Source organism: Strigops habroptila, chromosome Z (genome assembly GCF_004027225.2).
Source record: "Strigops habroptila isolate Jane chromosome Z, bStrHab1.2.pri, whole genome shotgun sequence".
NCBI classification, from domain to species: domain Eukaryota; kingdom Metazoa; phylum Chordata; class Aves; order Psittaciformes; family Psittacidae; genus Strigops; species Strigops habroptila.
Genome location: NC_044302.2, coordinates 1431877 through 1448606, shown reverse-complemented (window position 1 = coordinate 1448606; position 16730 = coordinate 1431877). Strand labels below are relative to the sequence as shown.

At 48.6% G+C, this 16730-nt stretch overlaps 1 protein-coding gene across 1 annotated transcript in view; it reads left to right on the top strand.

The window, feature by feature from the left end:
- Positions 1–16730, top strand: part of ZFHX3 (zinc finger homeobox 3) — a 102750-nt gene that overhangs the window by 19615 nt on the left and 66405 nt on the right. Inside the window, exon 3 of the mRNA XM_030512404.1 lies at positions 15451–15682. Within this exon, the coding sequence (XP_030368264.1) occupies positions 15451–15682 (232 nt within the window). The remainder of the gene's footprint in view (positions 1–15450; positions 15683–16730) is intronic.

Below are 16730 nucleotides of genomic sequence, written 5' to 3'. Positions count from 1 at the left end.
CAAGGGATGTCAGCAAGCTGAGATGGCCCGGAGTTGTGTCTCAGAAAACGGTGCAATGTATTTGATATGTGCAAAAGTGGTGCAATCTACCTGGGGTAAAAAGTTCATGTGTGCCATGAAGTAATTTACAGCTGGGGCACCTCATCCCTCCGTCGTTCGCTGCCGTGGTGTTTGCAGGTCCCAGCGGGTCAGGGCTGCTCAGTGCATGCGCTGTGCAGGCAGGTTCATCTGCCGGTCCCTAGGAGCACTCAGCCCGGTGGTGTCTGCTCCCAAGAAGAAGGTATGCCATGGTGATGGGACACACAGCGCAGGCTCGGGGCTGTGCCTTCAGTGCCCTAGCGAGCGGGACTCTGCCTTCCTGAAAAACAGGTTGTCCTTGTGCTGACAGCAAATATTTGCTGTGGGGTGGGCTGGAGCTGTGTTTCTCCAAGCACCATCCCCGCCCTGCGCCTGCTTGCGGCCGGTGAGAAGGGCCTGTAAACGGTTAAAGCTGTTACCTCACTGCTGGCCCAGTGCCATGGGCTGGCATCACTTGGCTGACAGCAGCCCTGCACATTGTACCGCTTTGAAGGTAAAGCTGCTGTTGGTTTAAGCGGGAATTAAACAATTACCGTGTTTTACTTCTCCCCACCTTCCGTGGATTGACTCTATAAATTGTCAGCCTGTTGACATTTTAATGTGAATTATGTCATATGGTATCCCCTTTGATTTCAACATGCCTCAGTTTGTAAATACACAAGCCTCTCAAAGGGTTGTGGTTAGCATACACGCAGGAGGCCTCGGGGTTTTTGGTGGGGAAGGAGCACAGCGCTGTCTCGGCAGCGAGCACGCCTGGCATGGCGCAGAGCTCCAGGCACGTGCGCAAGGGCTGCCTGGGGCACCCCTGTGTGCTGGGGCTCCCCGTGTGCTGCGGGTCTGGCACCCCAGAGACCCCAGCAGGTGCTGTGTGCTCCAGCATCCCTCGCTTGGGGTCCTTCTGCTTCCCTGTGACAAGAGCTGCCCACATCTGCAAAGGGAAAGGGGCTTCTCCGCTCTCCGTTGTTGGTGTCTCCAGGTCGCGTACAGAAACCAGAGGCGTGCTGGTACCATGCAGAGACGCAGGATCTGCCGGGTGCAGATCAGCTCCTCAGTCAGGAGCAAAGAAGAGAGTGCCGGTAGTAGAGGAGCTGTGCGTGGTCATGCCAAAAACTGCTTGGCAGGTGGATTTAGCTGAAAGTAGCAGAACAGTGAAAGTGGTGGGAGGAAGAGGCAGTGAGAGTTTGTGTGGGTGAGGGAGCCAAGATAGGATCATGTCAAATACTCACGTGGCATGGGGTTGAGTGATGGCTCGCACTGTGGCAAAGCCTCTGGGTGCCCCCCAGGTCACACTGCAGGCAGGGAGGTCCTGTCCCCTTGTCTGGGTTCCTGTCTTGGTCTCGGTGTAGCCCTGTCCCTGTCCAGCTGTCCTCCTGTCCCCCGGCCTGTGCTGCAGAGACACTCTTACCTCAGCAGGTCGCAACTCTCCGGATCAGCCATCCTTTCTTTTTTGAAACTGGCTCAAAGAGTTGTTGTAGTCTTCACGTGTGTGCCAGAGGAAGGAGGATCCTCAGGCGGGGTAAGCAGAGGAGCAAAGAATAGCTGGGAGCTCTCCTGGGATGACTAAAGCCTTCCTCCCTTCAGCTGCGACTTGCATCCTCTCCAGCAAAACCCCTGAGGGTATCTCCATTTGAGAGCTGCTGATGTAAGTTGTCACAAGTACAGCATTCATGCAAGTGTTCTTTAGCTCTGGGGTGTTACGTACAGGTATGTCACGTTAGGACTGTGTTTGTATGTATGCGGTGGTTTCAGAGTGCACCTACTGGTAGTACTTGCTGATGAACACAGGGTCGATACCTGGAGCAGAACTCTTCGAGGACAATTCTCTTGAATAGTTGTGGCTCTTGACCTGCAGCTGCATTAGTGGAAATGGAGCAGATGCAGGTCCTGCTTGTGCCTGTGCTCTGCGAGAAGTCCCTTGGAGGTGACCGGCTGTCCCAGAGCTGGTTCTTGAACATGCTTTGACCACAAGTGGGAGAGATTTGAAGACTTTGGAGTCCTTGTGTAGATGGAGTTTTCACATCATGGAGTCTGTGTTACAGACAGCTTCTCTCCGCCTGTGTGTGTTTCCTGTAGTCCCACAAAATAGGGACCTTGCTTTTATTCTTTTCACACCTCCTTGTTTTTTGACTTGCCTGGGTTTTCTGGTGTAGGCACTGCAATGCCCAGATAGACCTATTACAGTGTCTAACTCTGGGCAAGTAGATTAGCAAGACATGAAACCTGCATCTAGGGCTGTGGGTAGCATACTTAGAGCAGGTATCTTTGCAAATAAGATACCATATGGATACAGAAATTAGAATCTTTAGGGCTACTGGAGTAAATGAGTTATACATGGAATTTCATAAACAGGATTTAGAAATCTGTCATCTCTCTGCACTTCTCCGCCATGAGTGGACACTGCTCCCAAAAAAGATTCTGCTGCTTCCATTTTATTTCTGAATTGCAGTAGTCAGTAAGTACTCTTAATGCTGATTAGTGCTGCCTTCACAGTATTTATCATTTACCCTGTGTATGTCTCTACAGACTTTACATTGTGGATTGCAGGTCCAGAATTGCTAAAACCAATAAATATTGTGCCAGGCTTTTCCCAGGAGTTTCTGTATGTATACAGCAAATACAAGTGGATGCAGATATGCTTGAACAAAGGCAGCACCAAAGAGCAGAGACATTTATCATCTCAGGTTGTATTCTGTTTGCTTCAGTGTACTGGTACAAGCTCTGTATTTTCCATTTTTGCAGTCTATCTTGGAGAGAATAGCTGCAGCTAATGTTCACAACAATTCTGGTCTCTTGTGGATCCCTCTACAGAAGGATACTGCAATCAAATTAGGTTTTAGATACAGATAGGAAATTTTACACAAACATTACCATCAGTGCTGCAGCTGCACCAAAATAAAGCACTGTATGAACTCAGGAAGCTAGAGCCTTACATTCAGCAGGAATCCAAACAGGTCCAGGGACTGAAACCCCTCCTGACGACTTGAGTCGTGCTCAGTGCTGCGTGAGCCATGGGCTGGATAGAAAATGATGGGAGGAAGATGTCTTTGCATTTAAAAACAGGAGGGACCATTGCAATCTGCAAATCCAGTTTATTTTCAGAACTGCACAAAGCTGTTTTGTCCTTTGGACAGAGTCCCAGCCTGTGCGCATGGCCTGCAGCCAGCGCGAGGAAGGTGGGATTTTCTGGTCCTCAGCCCCTGTCCCCAGTTCCTGCTCTTCTCACACACCTTGATGTGTTTCCTTGCTTAAATTGCTTGGGAATGAAGACTAACAGCCAGGGAAGGGGCAGCAGACTCTGTCTGTTCCTGTTGTTTCAGGTTCATTGTCCCATTTGCATGGTGGTGAGGCAGTTGTACCAACAGTGCCACCAGACCTGTCAGCATCCCCCAGCTGCTCCCAGCTCTGTACAGCTGTGCCTGCTCTTCTTTTTGTGGCTTTGAAATACGGGTTTATTTTCTGCCCTTCTGATCAGCATCATGTCTTGTCTGGTGTGAGCTCGTGATGATGGAATAAAAAGCAGATCTGCTGCTAGTGCAAAATACTGACCTTTCCTCTGCAGAGGGGCTTGGAAAAGTCTGCAGCAAGGATGGGAGGTGTTGCCAGCCCCAGGTTCTCAGGGTGTCTCAGGGTTGGGGGGGTTGCACTTACTGTACAAGTGCCTGGTGGAATTATGGGGAGGCATTGTCCCTATTCCTGGCAGTCTTGCAAGCCAACAGCCTGTTGTGGATGAAGTTAGAGCAGCATACCAAATCCATCCATAGGCTGCAAGCTGCTTGGAGGACACGAGCCAAAGAGTTCCACTGCTATGAGTTGTTGTGGGTCATTGACAAGTCCTTTCGGGTGGAAACCAGGCCTGCAAACATGTGCTAGGAGCCATTACATGTTCAAGGTCTGAAGAGATCTTCCAGTTAAATTTGGAGGAGGGTGTGGCTGGAATGCTTCTCCTCACCAAGAACTTGGTGGCTTTCCTCACAGAGTAGTTGCTCAGTGGTGAGGGGCAAGGAGCAATTGCCTGAATTTATATACACAGTTCTTAAGATACATTAGTTTCCTTTCAGTTCAGTGGAAGCCCTCACAACCATCTTAAACATAGGAAATATCAGACTTCAGGTTGCCTTAATTCATGCCTTTGTGTGCAGGCATTATTACAGTTTTTAATTATAAGTATTTCCATACATATTTTTCAAGTAGGATTCTTGCCTCATTCTGTGAGTGAGTAATTATTCCGTTTCTTTTTATCTCCCTCTTTCATTACATTGCCCCAGGCTTTGTCTAATACAATCCAAAGCTTTCACTGAATGAAGAATTATTTATTTTCTCATGGGCATTTCTGTGGTGCTCTGTGTTCTGTTTGTGTGTTTCACAGACACTTAATGAACTTACCTTCACAGCACATGTCTGCAATCAGATGGGGCTCCTGTCCTCGTGGGTTGGGTTTACTGATGCACAATAAGTGCATCAAAGGTTGTAATCTTGGCTGCCCAGCTTGGTGACCAGCCCTGCAGTTGACACCTCTGAAGAAGGGCTGCTCTGCTGGAAGGGCTCCACTGGCTTAGTCTTGCTCCACTGGTTTTCATTTTGCCTTCAAGACTCAAGGAGTATTATGTATTTCCTCTTTCTGCTTCTGTTCTCCGTCGTACTAACTCAGCACACCTTCCTTTGGTTTTCTCTCCTCCCTGCACTTGCATCACCCCTATCTTCAGACTGTCACAGCTCCACCACCACCACTGCTGCCCAGCTTTCCTTTTGTCATAGCTGCTCTTAACATGTCCCAGAGCGTGGACAGAGCCTTTTCTTTGTCCAGGATTCGTCTGTGCCTGGGCTGACCCTGAAAGCCCAGCTCAAATCAGGGGTGGTGGATGAGGAGAAGGCTGATGCTGTGTGGAATGCTGGAGAAGGGAGCAGAGCAGAGGCTGGTGCTGATCCTGAGGGCCTGCCTGCTGAGGTGGTACCACCGTATGCCACAGCAGGTGGGGTTTTGGAAGGGCTGATGGCTTCATGTTTGGGCCATGCATTTCTGTGTTGCAGGGGTGCTGTGGTGAGGCAGGAGAACAGTTTGGGCTTCCATTGGCTGAGGTTGCACAGAATCCTCTGGTTGACTGGAGAAAGTGGAAATCATTTCTCACAAATATTTCTCTGTTAGGACTGTGGACGAAGGATGAGTTTGGTCTGTTGTTCCTAAATGCATCCTTGTTGGCTTCTGCCAAGGGAGGTTGTGTCATCCATCTCTTCGATATTGATATTCTTCGATTTATGGAGAGGATTAAAAAATCATCTTGTGTATTGTTGTTATTGTATGGTTATCTGTTGGGATTCAATGTGGTACATTGCTATAGGAAGTTATAAAGGAGCTATATGAAAACAAGGAAATCTTCAGTCTATCACAGCACTTGTAACTTCTCTAGAGATAGATGAAACAATAAATACCGGGTGAGGGAAGTTAATCTGTGCCTGTAGTATTTTATCAAATAACGTGAACTCAGTGTGGGTTTCTGTGGCCAGTTCGATTTCCCACATGGTTTTATGGAGCGTTATTACAAAGGTCCCTTGCTGCACTGAGTGCAGGAACACTGCTCATGGTGCCCTCCTGTCCCACCCAGCCCTGCAGCACCTTAGAAAGGCCCTCGCTTCCACGGGTCCTTCTGGATGGCTGCTCAGGTCCTGGCTGTGGGCACTGGGGACCTAGAGCCAAGCCACAGAGTGAAAGGGCTGGTGAGGGCTCACTGGACAGGGCCTCCTGCCTGTCCTGCGTGCTGAGAGCGGGCTGCCTCCAGCACGACAGGAGCCACTTTGTATCGGGGCTGCTTCCCTCTGTGCAGGGGCTTCCTTGTGCCCTCCCCAGCACCCCCGAGTGCCTCTGCTCCGGGACGTGGTGCGGAGCACAGCAGGTACAGAACAGCCCTCAACCTTTTCCTTCAGAGCATGGTGGTCTTAAGTCTTTTCCAAAAGACTTAATTTGGGGAAAAAGAATGCCATTTTAATTTAAATTCTTCAAGAAGGCTCCACACACAGAGAGGGTTTGGGGTGGTTGCTTTAAGTCTGAGCTGGCATTAACACCACAAGACCAAGTGTGTGTTACATGCTGTGCCTTGGAACATGCAAAGCCTCCTCAGAGAGCCCTCGCAGCATAACATATGAATCATTCCTATCACTGCTGGAGGAAATAATCCATCACCTGTGCGGATAGTCCTAGTCTTGTTCTGTGCTATGAAAAGCCTTTTTCAATCACTCAGCAGCTGTACAATTACAATATGGACAACAGATTTTTATCCCTGTGTCTTTTCAGGTTCTCCCAGCCCTTTTTATTATATTTTATCCAGTGATTTTCCCGTATTCACAGGCTGCTCTAGTTCACCTGAGTGTTCACAGCTTAACAACTCACACTGAACTTATTATTTTTGAGTGTATGTACAGAACATGTTAAAAAAGAAAAACAAATGGGTAGTGGGATCGCTGAGCCTGCTTTTGGTTACTGTCTTGTCTTCACATTCAGCTATTCTTTTCCCATTTCTTTTCCTAATACTGGGAAAGATAAGGCTCCCTGAACGCCTGAATCTCCTCTTGGCTGTCCCCAGCACTGAGAAAGGAGTGGACTGAAAGACCCGACCTCAGTGACGTTGCTGAGTCATGGCAAAAGATTTCTTGCTGTTTAACTTCCTCCTGTTGCTGTCCATACAGTACTTTGCAGGCTCTGCTTTTCAAAACAAAGTTCAGGTTTCCTGCTGTATTTCTCCAGGGATGACAGCATTCATGGAAAACATGAGGCGACAAAACCGTACACTGTCCTGAGCAGCAACATGTTGTCAGTTCAGGTTTTGGTTAATGTGCAAGAGGAACCCATCACCAAAGCACTGCAGAAAGTGCTGTGTGCAGCTCAGCTCATGGTTGATATCCCTCATTTGTAACAGGAGAGTATCCTTCATGTCCAGGTTGGGTTCATGTTGGTTAGAGGAGCACCGTGAGGAACAGTGGGTGCCCTTGCAGACCTGCGGGGCTATCGTAGGGCCTGTGGCCAGAGCCATGGCTGGAGCAGGAGGACGCAGGGTTGAAGGCAGGACTTTGCAGAACAGCTGGTAGGAAATGTACTTGCAATTGTGCTTTGTTTTTATCACTATAATTAGCAGGATCAATACACACACTCCTGCACTCATCTCCACATATAGCAGTGCTTACGCCTGTGCCTCCCTGGGGGGAGCTGTGAAGATTTCAGAGATCTGGAAAATTCTCTGAAGTTGCAGTTGCCCAAGAGTAGTTCTGTTGTGAGTGCAGCTCTGGTGGTGCAGTAGCGGGAGAAAAGTTTCATGGCTGTAGGAAGGCTCAGTGAGACCTTTCTCTTCTCTCCCTTTCATGGCTGCTCAGCCATCTCTGCTCAAGCCGGTGCACACATAATGTCCAGCTGTACAAAGCGATACCCATGTGCCATCAGAATTAAATCATACAGATGGAGAATGGCATTTCTGACCGTTCCCTTAACTCCCTTCGCATCTCTTCCCTCCCGCTGGGAGGTTTCCAGTTGGCTTTCCATCAAGCTTCTTCTGGTCTGTTGGTGCCTCTCCTGGGGTTGAAGGGCACAGCTGGGGAAGCGCAGGCTCTACTCTGGACTTTTTCTTCCTCAAGTGCAGGGGAGGAACCTTAGAGATGCTCTTGTACTTTCAATGGTCCCACACAGATTTGCATCTTTGGCAATCACTTCTAACAAATGATTAATTAGTACTTTCAAGTCTTCTGCACAATTTAAAAAGTGGTGGTAGGGGATGTACATACAAGTCAACCTTTCTTAGCTCTTGTTTTCTGTTAAACTCTGTTGGGTTTTGCGCACTGACCCTGTGGGACTGTGAATATGTGAGGATGCTGCTTATCACAGCCTGCATAAACAATATCCTCATTAAAAGCCGATGGGCTCACAAGGCCCCCTGAAGAAGTTAGCTGCCCGAGCTGAGCAGAAGCTGGGACTTTTGCCTCCCTTTGGGCTTTAGCCCCTCCTCATTAAGCAGGTCCGGGCTATTGATTGGGAGCTTGTGTTTGGAAGAGTCTTACTTACTCCATGCATTATCTTGACAGATTGATCAGACCTGATTGAGAACCTCTTAAAGGAATGAACAGCTGTAATGGGAAAGTTGGACTCTGTCATCCGTTAGGATGATTCTGGGAGCGAGAAGAACGAGGCTGACATCTTGGAGCAATTGTATTTACAATTAACATGGCTGAAAACGATTGCCTCTATTGATCCCCCCTTCCTGCAATTACAGCCCCATTGTTTACATTCCAGCACTTCGGTTATAAAAAGGAAATTCAATAATTATTGCATTATTTAAAGTTAAAGTGCCACAGAGTTTGCTGGCTACGCTTGCTGGTTGATTTAACGTTCAGTAAAATCCATGCTGAGCTCTCCATCTTTAGGCTGAGCAATATTTGGCTTTTAATGAGACTTCAAGGGCTGGTGGAGCAAACCCAGTTTGCTGGGTGGCTTCTGGGGTCATTGATGGGGGAATCCAAAGGCGTTTCAGCATGGCAAGCACCAGCCTTGTGGCCAGCGAGGAGAGCATCTGCGGACCATAGCCCCCACCTGGGTGGGACCCCCTGGGGAAAGCTCCTTTCCCCTGCTGCAAGGGCCACCAGCTCTTGGTGTCTCATACGTTGTTACTGACCTCCCCCCAGGTACGTGAGTCTCTGCTCAGCCACCCTCTGTGTTGCTCATGGGCTCCTCTTTGTGGAAGGTCCTTGGCCTTGCTTCCCGCCCACTTCGCAGTGTTGTGGCTGGGGGCTCGTGGTGTGGTGCTCAGTAGGTCTCTGCCTGCCTGGGCCTTGCAGTGTCTACATCAGCCCCATCAGGGAGCCAGCAGCATTCACTTAACACCAGGCAGAACTGGAGGGCATGGAAAATACAGAATCAGAAGGGGGCTGTAGGGACTGGCTGTAAATTGGGGTGGTTGGTGCTGTTCTTCAAGGCCTTCCATGTGACTTATGGACTTCCATCAAGTACCTGAGCCTCTTTGGCAGGAGGGAGTACTACATTTCCAGCCCTTTGGAAAGAAAAATAAAGATCAGAAACCAAATAGCAAATTGAAATCCAGATTTGTTGTGCAAAGTCTCCCTGTCCTCATCTCATGGGAGTGTTTTTAAGGGTTTGGGTGATACGGGGGAAGCTTTAGCTGGAGGTGGAGGAGTGATGCTCACCATTAGGCTGGTCCAGTTACAAGCTAAACTGCAGAAACTTGTGGGCATGTGAGTCTGAACTCCACAGTTGTCTGTGGCACAAGGAGTCTGCAAGGCTGAAAGCAGAGCAGGGTTTTGTATGGCTACTTCCACAGAAGCAGTAAACAATTGCAGGACATTGGTGGAATACGAGAGACCGTAAGTTCATCTTTTGAACCTGCTGTATGGGGAATCGATTTTTCCTCCTTTCAGAACATCTGTGCCAGGGGCTGTGAGCGCACCAGCCCTTCCCAGGCACAGCCCGCGTGTGTTCCTGCTGCAGCCGCCCACTCTGTCAGCGCCAGGAAATTCCAGCCCAGGCTGCAGGTGTGAAAGGAGAGCAAGACGGATGGGCCAGCGCTGACTTTTATGGAGTACTTGGAACAGGCCAGGCTCAGACAGCTGCATCCACATGACTTTCATTAAAAATTCAGATTCTTCTCTTCCAGGGCTGTGTGATTTATCTCGTGCAGCAGATCAGAGGCACATGGGGGCCGAGAGGCGCTTACGAGGTTTCTGAGGTCTGCTGCAGGGTCTGGTCCCTTTCCACGGCGACCTGTAGCCTCCCCTCCAGCTCTGGCAGACGGGTCGCATCTCGCCTGGCTCCCCGGGGTGCAGTGTCACAGGCATGGCTCTCACTGGCATGTGGAATGTTTCCTACCAAGCCTGTTAGTAATTAGCCGTGTCTGACTTCACCCTGAGGAAGAGTCAATCCCTGGGCATCCTTCTGTGCTGGGGATGCACTCACAGGGCTGGCCGGGCTCCAGCAGCTGCTCCTGAGCACGGAGGGTGTGCTGGCAGCTTCCACTGAAACCCCGAGGGGCTCAACATCTTGTGTAGCCTCTGCACTGCTCCCTGGCTCTGTGTGCCACCACAATGTCACAGGGGCCTGCGGGCTTTGCATCTCATTGCTGATGCTGGTCAGACATGGGTGTTCACAGGGAGAAGTAAGAGCAGTGCAGGCCTGCAGTGGTGCTCCCTTCCATGGCTTTTGTAACGCTCCAGCAGTTTTTTTGCTCCTTCTTCTTCAGCTGCATCTCTTGGTTCTTTTAAATCACTGCTCATTTTACCCATTCTAACAGAGCAGAGGTCATGCAGGGTGCAGTGGTGGCAAGAGTGGTACATGGGGAAAAAAACCTCCTCCAAAGATGTTTAAGACCAGAAACTCTTTCTTAAAGAAGCTCCTGGTAGTTGAGTGGCCTCTACTTTTGTGCAGGATTGTCCTGTAATGTGAGAGCCAGCTGGAGAAAGTGGTCCAAAGTGGTTTGGAAAACATTTCTCCAGGCTGTTTCTCAGTTAGCCATGCCTCCCCCTGGCCTTCCCAAGGATCGGGGCTGGTAAGCAGGAGGGATGTTGGTGTAAATACGAGGGGATGGACTCCCCTTGGCTGTCTCTGTTAGCACTTTGGCCCAGATCCTGGGTTCTGTTGGTTTGGGGTCTGGATCACCGTGCAGCTGGTGGTCCTGTTAGCTGCTGGTGATGAGGATGTTTTCTTCTCATTAGTGCTGGTTCTCTGCTTGCTGTGCAGAGACCATGAGATCATTTTCTTGCTTTGGGTTTTGGCCCCTAGGCCTGTTACTTCACTTGCCTTTCCTACCTGCAGACACCCTGACACATGTGGGAAATCCTTGTGCACCCAAGCGGGGAGCAGGAGAGCCGAGGCTGCTTCTCCTGGGGGGCAGTCACCAGGTGTCTTTCTACTGCTTGTTGTCATTTTGAGGTCTGCAGAAGAAGGAGGCTATCCTCAAGCCTGTAGAGAGCTTTCTCACATGCTCTACTGCTTTGTGGAGCATTGAGACTTCCTGAGGGTGGAGGTGGTACTTCACCGCTTCCAGAGATGGTTGGTCCTTCCAGCTTGCAGACCAATGGCTTGTGAGATGCCCTCTGTTGCCAGTGTGGGTTTGTCCTGAGGGGTTTTTAGGGCCCTCCAAAGGGGAAGCTTTATGCAAGATGAAGTAAAGATTGCATAGAAATTGAGCCTTTTTCTAATGAATAATAAACATCAAAAGCATGAGATAGTTCAAAGCAGTTACTGCGTCTCCCTGGTGAGCTGGGGTTACAGTTCAGATATCTGCCAGAACAGTATCTGACCCACTATGCAGAGCAAACAGGGTTTGGAAAATAACATTGTGCCTTCTGGCGACAGACTGCTATAGGGAGGATTATCTGTTCGTGTTACCGTGGGAAGCAGGCTCTGCACAGAGTGGCTGTAGTAAACTTAATACAGAAGAGGTTTGGAGCAGATACAGCTTTGACATCTTTAAAAGACATAACAAAAGTTTCTAGAAATCAGATTAAACGGTGAATATTAACTACAGTACCACCTGCAAAGGTATTCAGCAGGAAAGTTCATTACTTGGGTAATAGCAGCAATGTGGATCACTGTGTAACCAGCAGTGTCCTGGTTACAACAGTCTCATCTCTGAAGAACGTAGCCTGAGACCATGGCACGGGGGTGAGGACTGCCTACAGTCAGACAGATTAATACAGCTGTCGCATTAAATTCCATGATTACTGAAAAATACTGTGGGTGAGGCAGTGTTAGATGGGGAAGAGAGCAATGGTAAAATAAACAAAGTTCGGGATACGTGAAGGATGGAGGTGAAGAGAAAGAAGAACTGAAAATAGCGTCATTCCTTTGTTTAAAAGTCAGATTTCCGTAGTCATATGCTGCGAACATTTATTATGCTATTAGAAGAAAACAATTCCAAGCCAGATGTTAAGAGAGTGAGGGCTGGAAAGTCAGTTCCCCAGCCTGATGCGGGTCAGCGTGTCCCAGCACACATTTGCTCGCTTGTGCTCGTTCCTCTTCTGTGCTCACTGGTGTGTGCCCACGCCCTCCGCACCCTTCTGCTGTGGCTGATGCTGCACTGGTGTGAACACCACCAGGTGCCCTCACCTACCTCCTCCAAGTCTGGGAACCAGGGCTGCGTGCAGTGTGGTCCCCAGAGGGGTTGCTTGCTGCGTGCTGGCCCCTGGAGCTCTGCGGGCGTATAGGCACAAGTTGTAATTTTAATCTTGCTTATTTAAATTGTGTTTGTGTTCAGACCTTCCAAACGTGCCGACTTCTTCAAGCCAAATCCAGAGGAAGGGGGAGGTCATTCTGCAGTACTCCCTAAACTGGCCCAAAATGCTCTGTGGGAGGCAGATCATATGGGGCAGGGCTGAGGCCACCCTGGGGCGCACAGAACAGAGCTGCAGTGAGTGGCTCTTCGTGTTGAGATGAAGTTGCCAGACCTGGGGTGTTCATAACCGATGAGGAGCTGGTGTTCCCCCGGGAAGGGCTGTGGAAGTCGGGGACAGGCAGTGCAGGGGTCATAGCAGGTGGAGGAAATGAGGTCTCTGAGCGGGATCCTCCTGCCCTCATCACTGTGCAGCTTTGCCCAGAGACCTGAGCCCTTCCCAAACGGAAGATGAGCCAGATTTCGTTTGATTTGTGTGTAGGGATAGGTGTTGGGAGCGGCACAGTGTTGTTCTGCAGTTAGCGTACATACAGGAACAGCCCGTATCCCCTGGGAAGCTGTACTTGTGAGCCGTATGGTTTCCATCAGAGCGTTCCTCTGTCTGTTTCTGATTTAAAGTGGAGCTTTGACTAAACCTGATCAATATTTTGCATGCCATGCGTGAAAAACCAGATGTTGGAAGTTTCCTATTGTTGGGGGGGGGGGTGAACACCCCCCAGACTTGCAGAAATCAATGTTCTCTGACAGAAGTTGGTTGCTTTTCCTAAGAACAATATATTCTTTTGATTTTCAAGTTGATTTGTCTTCTAACAAGGTTCTGGTTTAATATTTTGAATTCGTTTTCTGTGATACGGATAAATTCTCACAAGGGGAAAGCTTAACGGTGTGATGGACTATAACTACATGTACTTGTCCAGTGTCTTACCGTTTCCACCAACTCATAGCTAGTACTTTCTCATCCATCATGTTATCTTATTCTGGCCTGCTCCTCTCCTCCATTGGAAGGCTGACATGAATCAGAGGTAAGTGTGCGATGATGTGCCATATCCAGGGTGGACTTGGTGGTTTTGGCACCGTTGGGCATGACAGGCAGGTGAAGCTATCACAAGGGATATTTGAACATGCGTTGAGTGTGAGCAAAAGAAGACCAGAAAATAAGACACATTTATTAAACTGTTTAAAGCAAATGTTTTCCTAAAATCCCCTTTTAAATGGGAGCAGTACAGCCTGTGCCTCTGTTCCCACAGAGATCACGTCCTTAGTATTTCCTTGAACCTGGAACCAGATTTTTCTCTAATTGCCCACCAGGGGTTTCCTCTGCCTTCTTGCAGAAGCTGCTCCTGAGCCCGTTGGCACTGCCTAAGCTTGAACGTGGTGTCTGCAGGATGGGGGCTTCCTGACTGCTGGAGGACAGGGCTTGCCATGTGTCTCCTGGAGCGAGATCCCCCAGCCTACAGCACGATGGGGTGGAAGGGAGGTTTTATTGCAGAGGTTGGACCTAAGTGGGGCAGAGCAAAGCTGGTTAGGCTGGGCCGTGCGGGCCAGTTGCGTAGCTCTAGAGACCAGCTCACTAACCTTAGCCTTTTATGTCTTAAGCCGTTTCTCTTTTTCTGACTCAGGAAGAGGGTAATGCATGCAAACAATAGAAATGAGAGGAAGAAGAAGTTCTTACGAGGGAAAACAGCAAAAAATCTTTTGAGGGCACCAGTGGGATTAGTGCCCTAGTGGATTCTTCAAATATTACAGTGAATTTAATTAAATACATCGTGATCCCAAAAGAGGCCAGTCTAATTAGCCAGATCTAGAATACATTTATTCTCTTCCCTAGCTCTTCCAATCAGAAGCCTCAGCATCAGCTCCTATCCTATTTTTAATCATTCCTAGGCTCAGAGGGCTCTCCTTCCTCTGTGTTAGCTAAGCACATAGCGCTGGGTAATATGTGTCTTTAATCTTATCTTAGCTGTAACTGAGATAATACACGTCAGAATTTTTACCAGAAGATCCTAGCTGCACATAGGCAATATTTTTGATTGACAAACCTTAAGATCATGTCCAAATCACCTTACTTGTGTGCCTTGGCCGAGGTGCATGGTGAGGAAGGAGTTTCACGAGATGACCTAGAAGACAAAAAGAGGTCTTGGGGTTGGATAGTGGGAGCTGGCAGGGATTGTTGCATAGCTGAAATGTAGGTTTGTGGTGGAAGCACCAAATGGTCTTCATTCAGGAGTTTTTGTGTCATTTGACTTTGGTATCCATTTGTCCTCCACTTGTGATAAGCATTACTGTGGGAATTGGCACAGTTACTGTGAACTCAGCCCTGCTGCTGCCCGGCCACCATGCCGCAGCAGCCAGCATAGCTGTAAGCACTGAATGCTTCCCTCTGCTTTTGAGAAGTAATTGCCACATCCTTGGGATCCAGGACATAAAACAGCTATTTGTTTCCCTAGCAGGGACCTCTGTGCCAGACAGTTGATAGATTTTGGAATAGATAATCCAGGTATAATACTCCTGAATTGGCCACATTTGCTGCGGTAGCACATCTTCAGAGGGGGGTGGGGGTTTTCCAAGTGCTAACCTTTTGTGGTGATACCCCGCTGCATGCTTACCATAGGCTTCTCAGTTTGGATCACTGTCGCAGCCATCTTTCAGGCCAGGCTCCTGCTTTCTTCCAGATACAAGGGATCAAAACCTAAATGTCAGGGAACAGAGTGCTAGGTGATGGATAGGATGGCACACACTCCTTGTTCTGCTCCCATACGCTGTTTCCAGGACCTGTCAGTCTAATGGGTTCATTGTGTTCCAGGATTGCTTTGGTTTTATTCTTCCTAGTTTTCAATGAGAATTTATCACGTTTAATTTTATCTGTTTGACATGAAGTTGGGTCCCCTCCCAGGATAAGCTTTAAATGTGAAAGAATTAACCACACATAAGTTGTGAAGAGTTACGTTGAATCTGCTATTTTCTTTCACTGAAGATTATCTTGCCCATCTCGAGTTTTGCTTCTGTGCTTATTTCAGTATGTTATGTTTTCTTGCTTCTAAGCGGGAGTATGTGTGGTACCTTGAGAATAAACAGTCTTGATCTTACTGTGTCTTCATCAAATTATGGTTTCTTACCTAGTTCCCAGGTGGCGTTTAGCAGTTTACACTGGACTAACCCAGGGAGGCTAGAGGTGGTAAAGGAAACTCAAGTCTCTCTTCTTCGTTCTTCACAGCACCTTCAGCATCACGAGAGCGGGGTTGAGGGTGAAAGCTGCTATTACCACTGCGTCCTCTGTAACTACTCCACCAAGGCAAAGCTGAACCTTATCCAGCACGTGCGCTCCATGAAACACCAGCGGAGTGAAAGCCTACGGAAGCTGCAGCGCCTCCAGAAGGGTCTTCCTGAAGAAGAGGAAGACCTAGGGCAAATCTTCACCATTCGGAAGTGTCCAGCAGCTGAGGCTGGTGAGTGCTGCCTCCCTTGCATGCACAGGGTTGGGCGCTTGCCCCCTCTGCGCCACAGGATTGGACCAGCAGCATCAGACCCTCCATGCAGTTCCGTGGCAAGCTGAATGACTTTCTGTTTGTGTTCCCTGCTGTGGGGATGACGCTTATTGCTTATCAATAATGTGTTATGGAAGTCCCGGCTGCCCTGAGGTAGGACAAGACCTTGTTGTACCTGCAGCATCCAACATACTTCTGCCTCATGGGGCTTGTGGGTGGTGGCTCAGAAGCACCAAATATTTACACACATTCTTCATTTCGTACTTGTAAGTGAAATATTTAAGAGTGTTTAGAGATACCATCACATTAGGACAGCTGTAATAAACTATACTGTTAGTAGATGTTTTGCAGTGCATCACATGGTGTCCTAAGCACTGGTGCAAACCTGTCCCAGTTTGTTCATTGGTTTCTAGTATTTCAGCCACGTTGGATCACGAGGAAGATTGAAAGGGGTGGGCAGGAGAAGGGGCAAGTGTTGGTCTGTTTACCATGTCTCCTCTTGAGGTAAGGTGGATAAGGTGAAGGGCTTGGGTGAAGCATAGGCTCATACAGAAAGGACGGATAACAGGAAAGGGATTGCAGCTGTGAATCTAGCAAGAGAAAAGGTGCCTTAAAGCGGGCAGTTAGGCTGGGCAGAATAGAAATTGTAATTTGTTTAATAATTTAAAGGGTTAAAAAGATTTTTATGTTAGGAAAAAGCAAGATCTGATTAAGTCCTGTGAGGAGGGAGGAGGAGGAGAGCCTGCCCAAGTCAACTGGTACACTCACTGTCAGGGATGTGAAGATGCTGGAGGTGGTGGGTGCCAGCAAAACCCTCCACAGCCTTCCTCAGCTTCAACCAGGACTTCCCTCTAGGACTGGATAAATCTTACAGAAAAGTGCTCTGAGGAACTGGCATTCCTCAATTAATGTACATAGAGATAAGGGAAGTGATCTTGGCTTAAAGGCATTGAGAAAGGAAAGTGGCACCAGCTGGACGAAAATACATGTGGGTCTTAAGAACATCTCT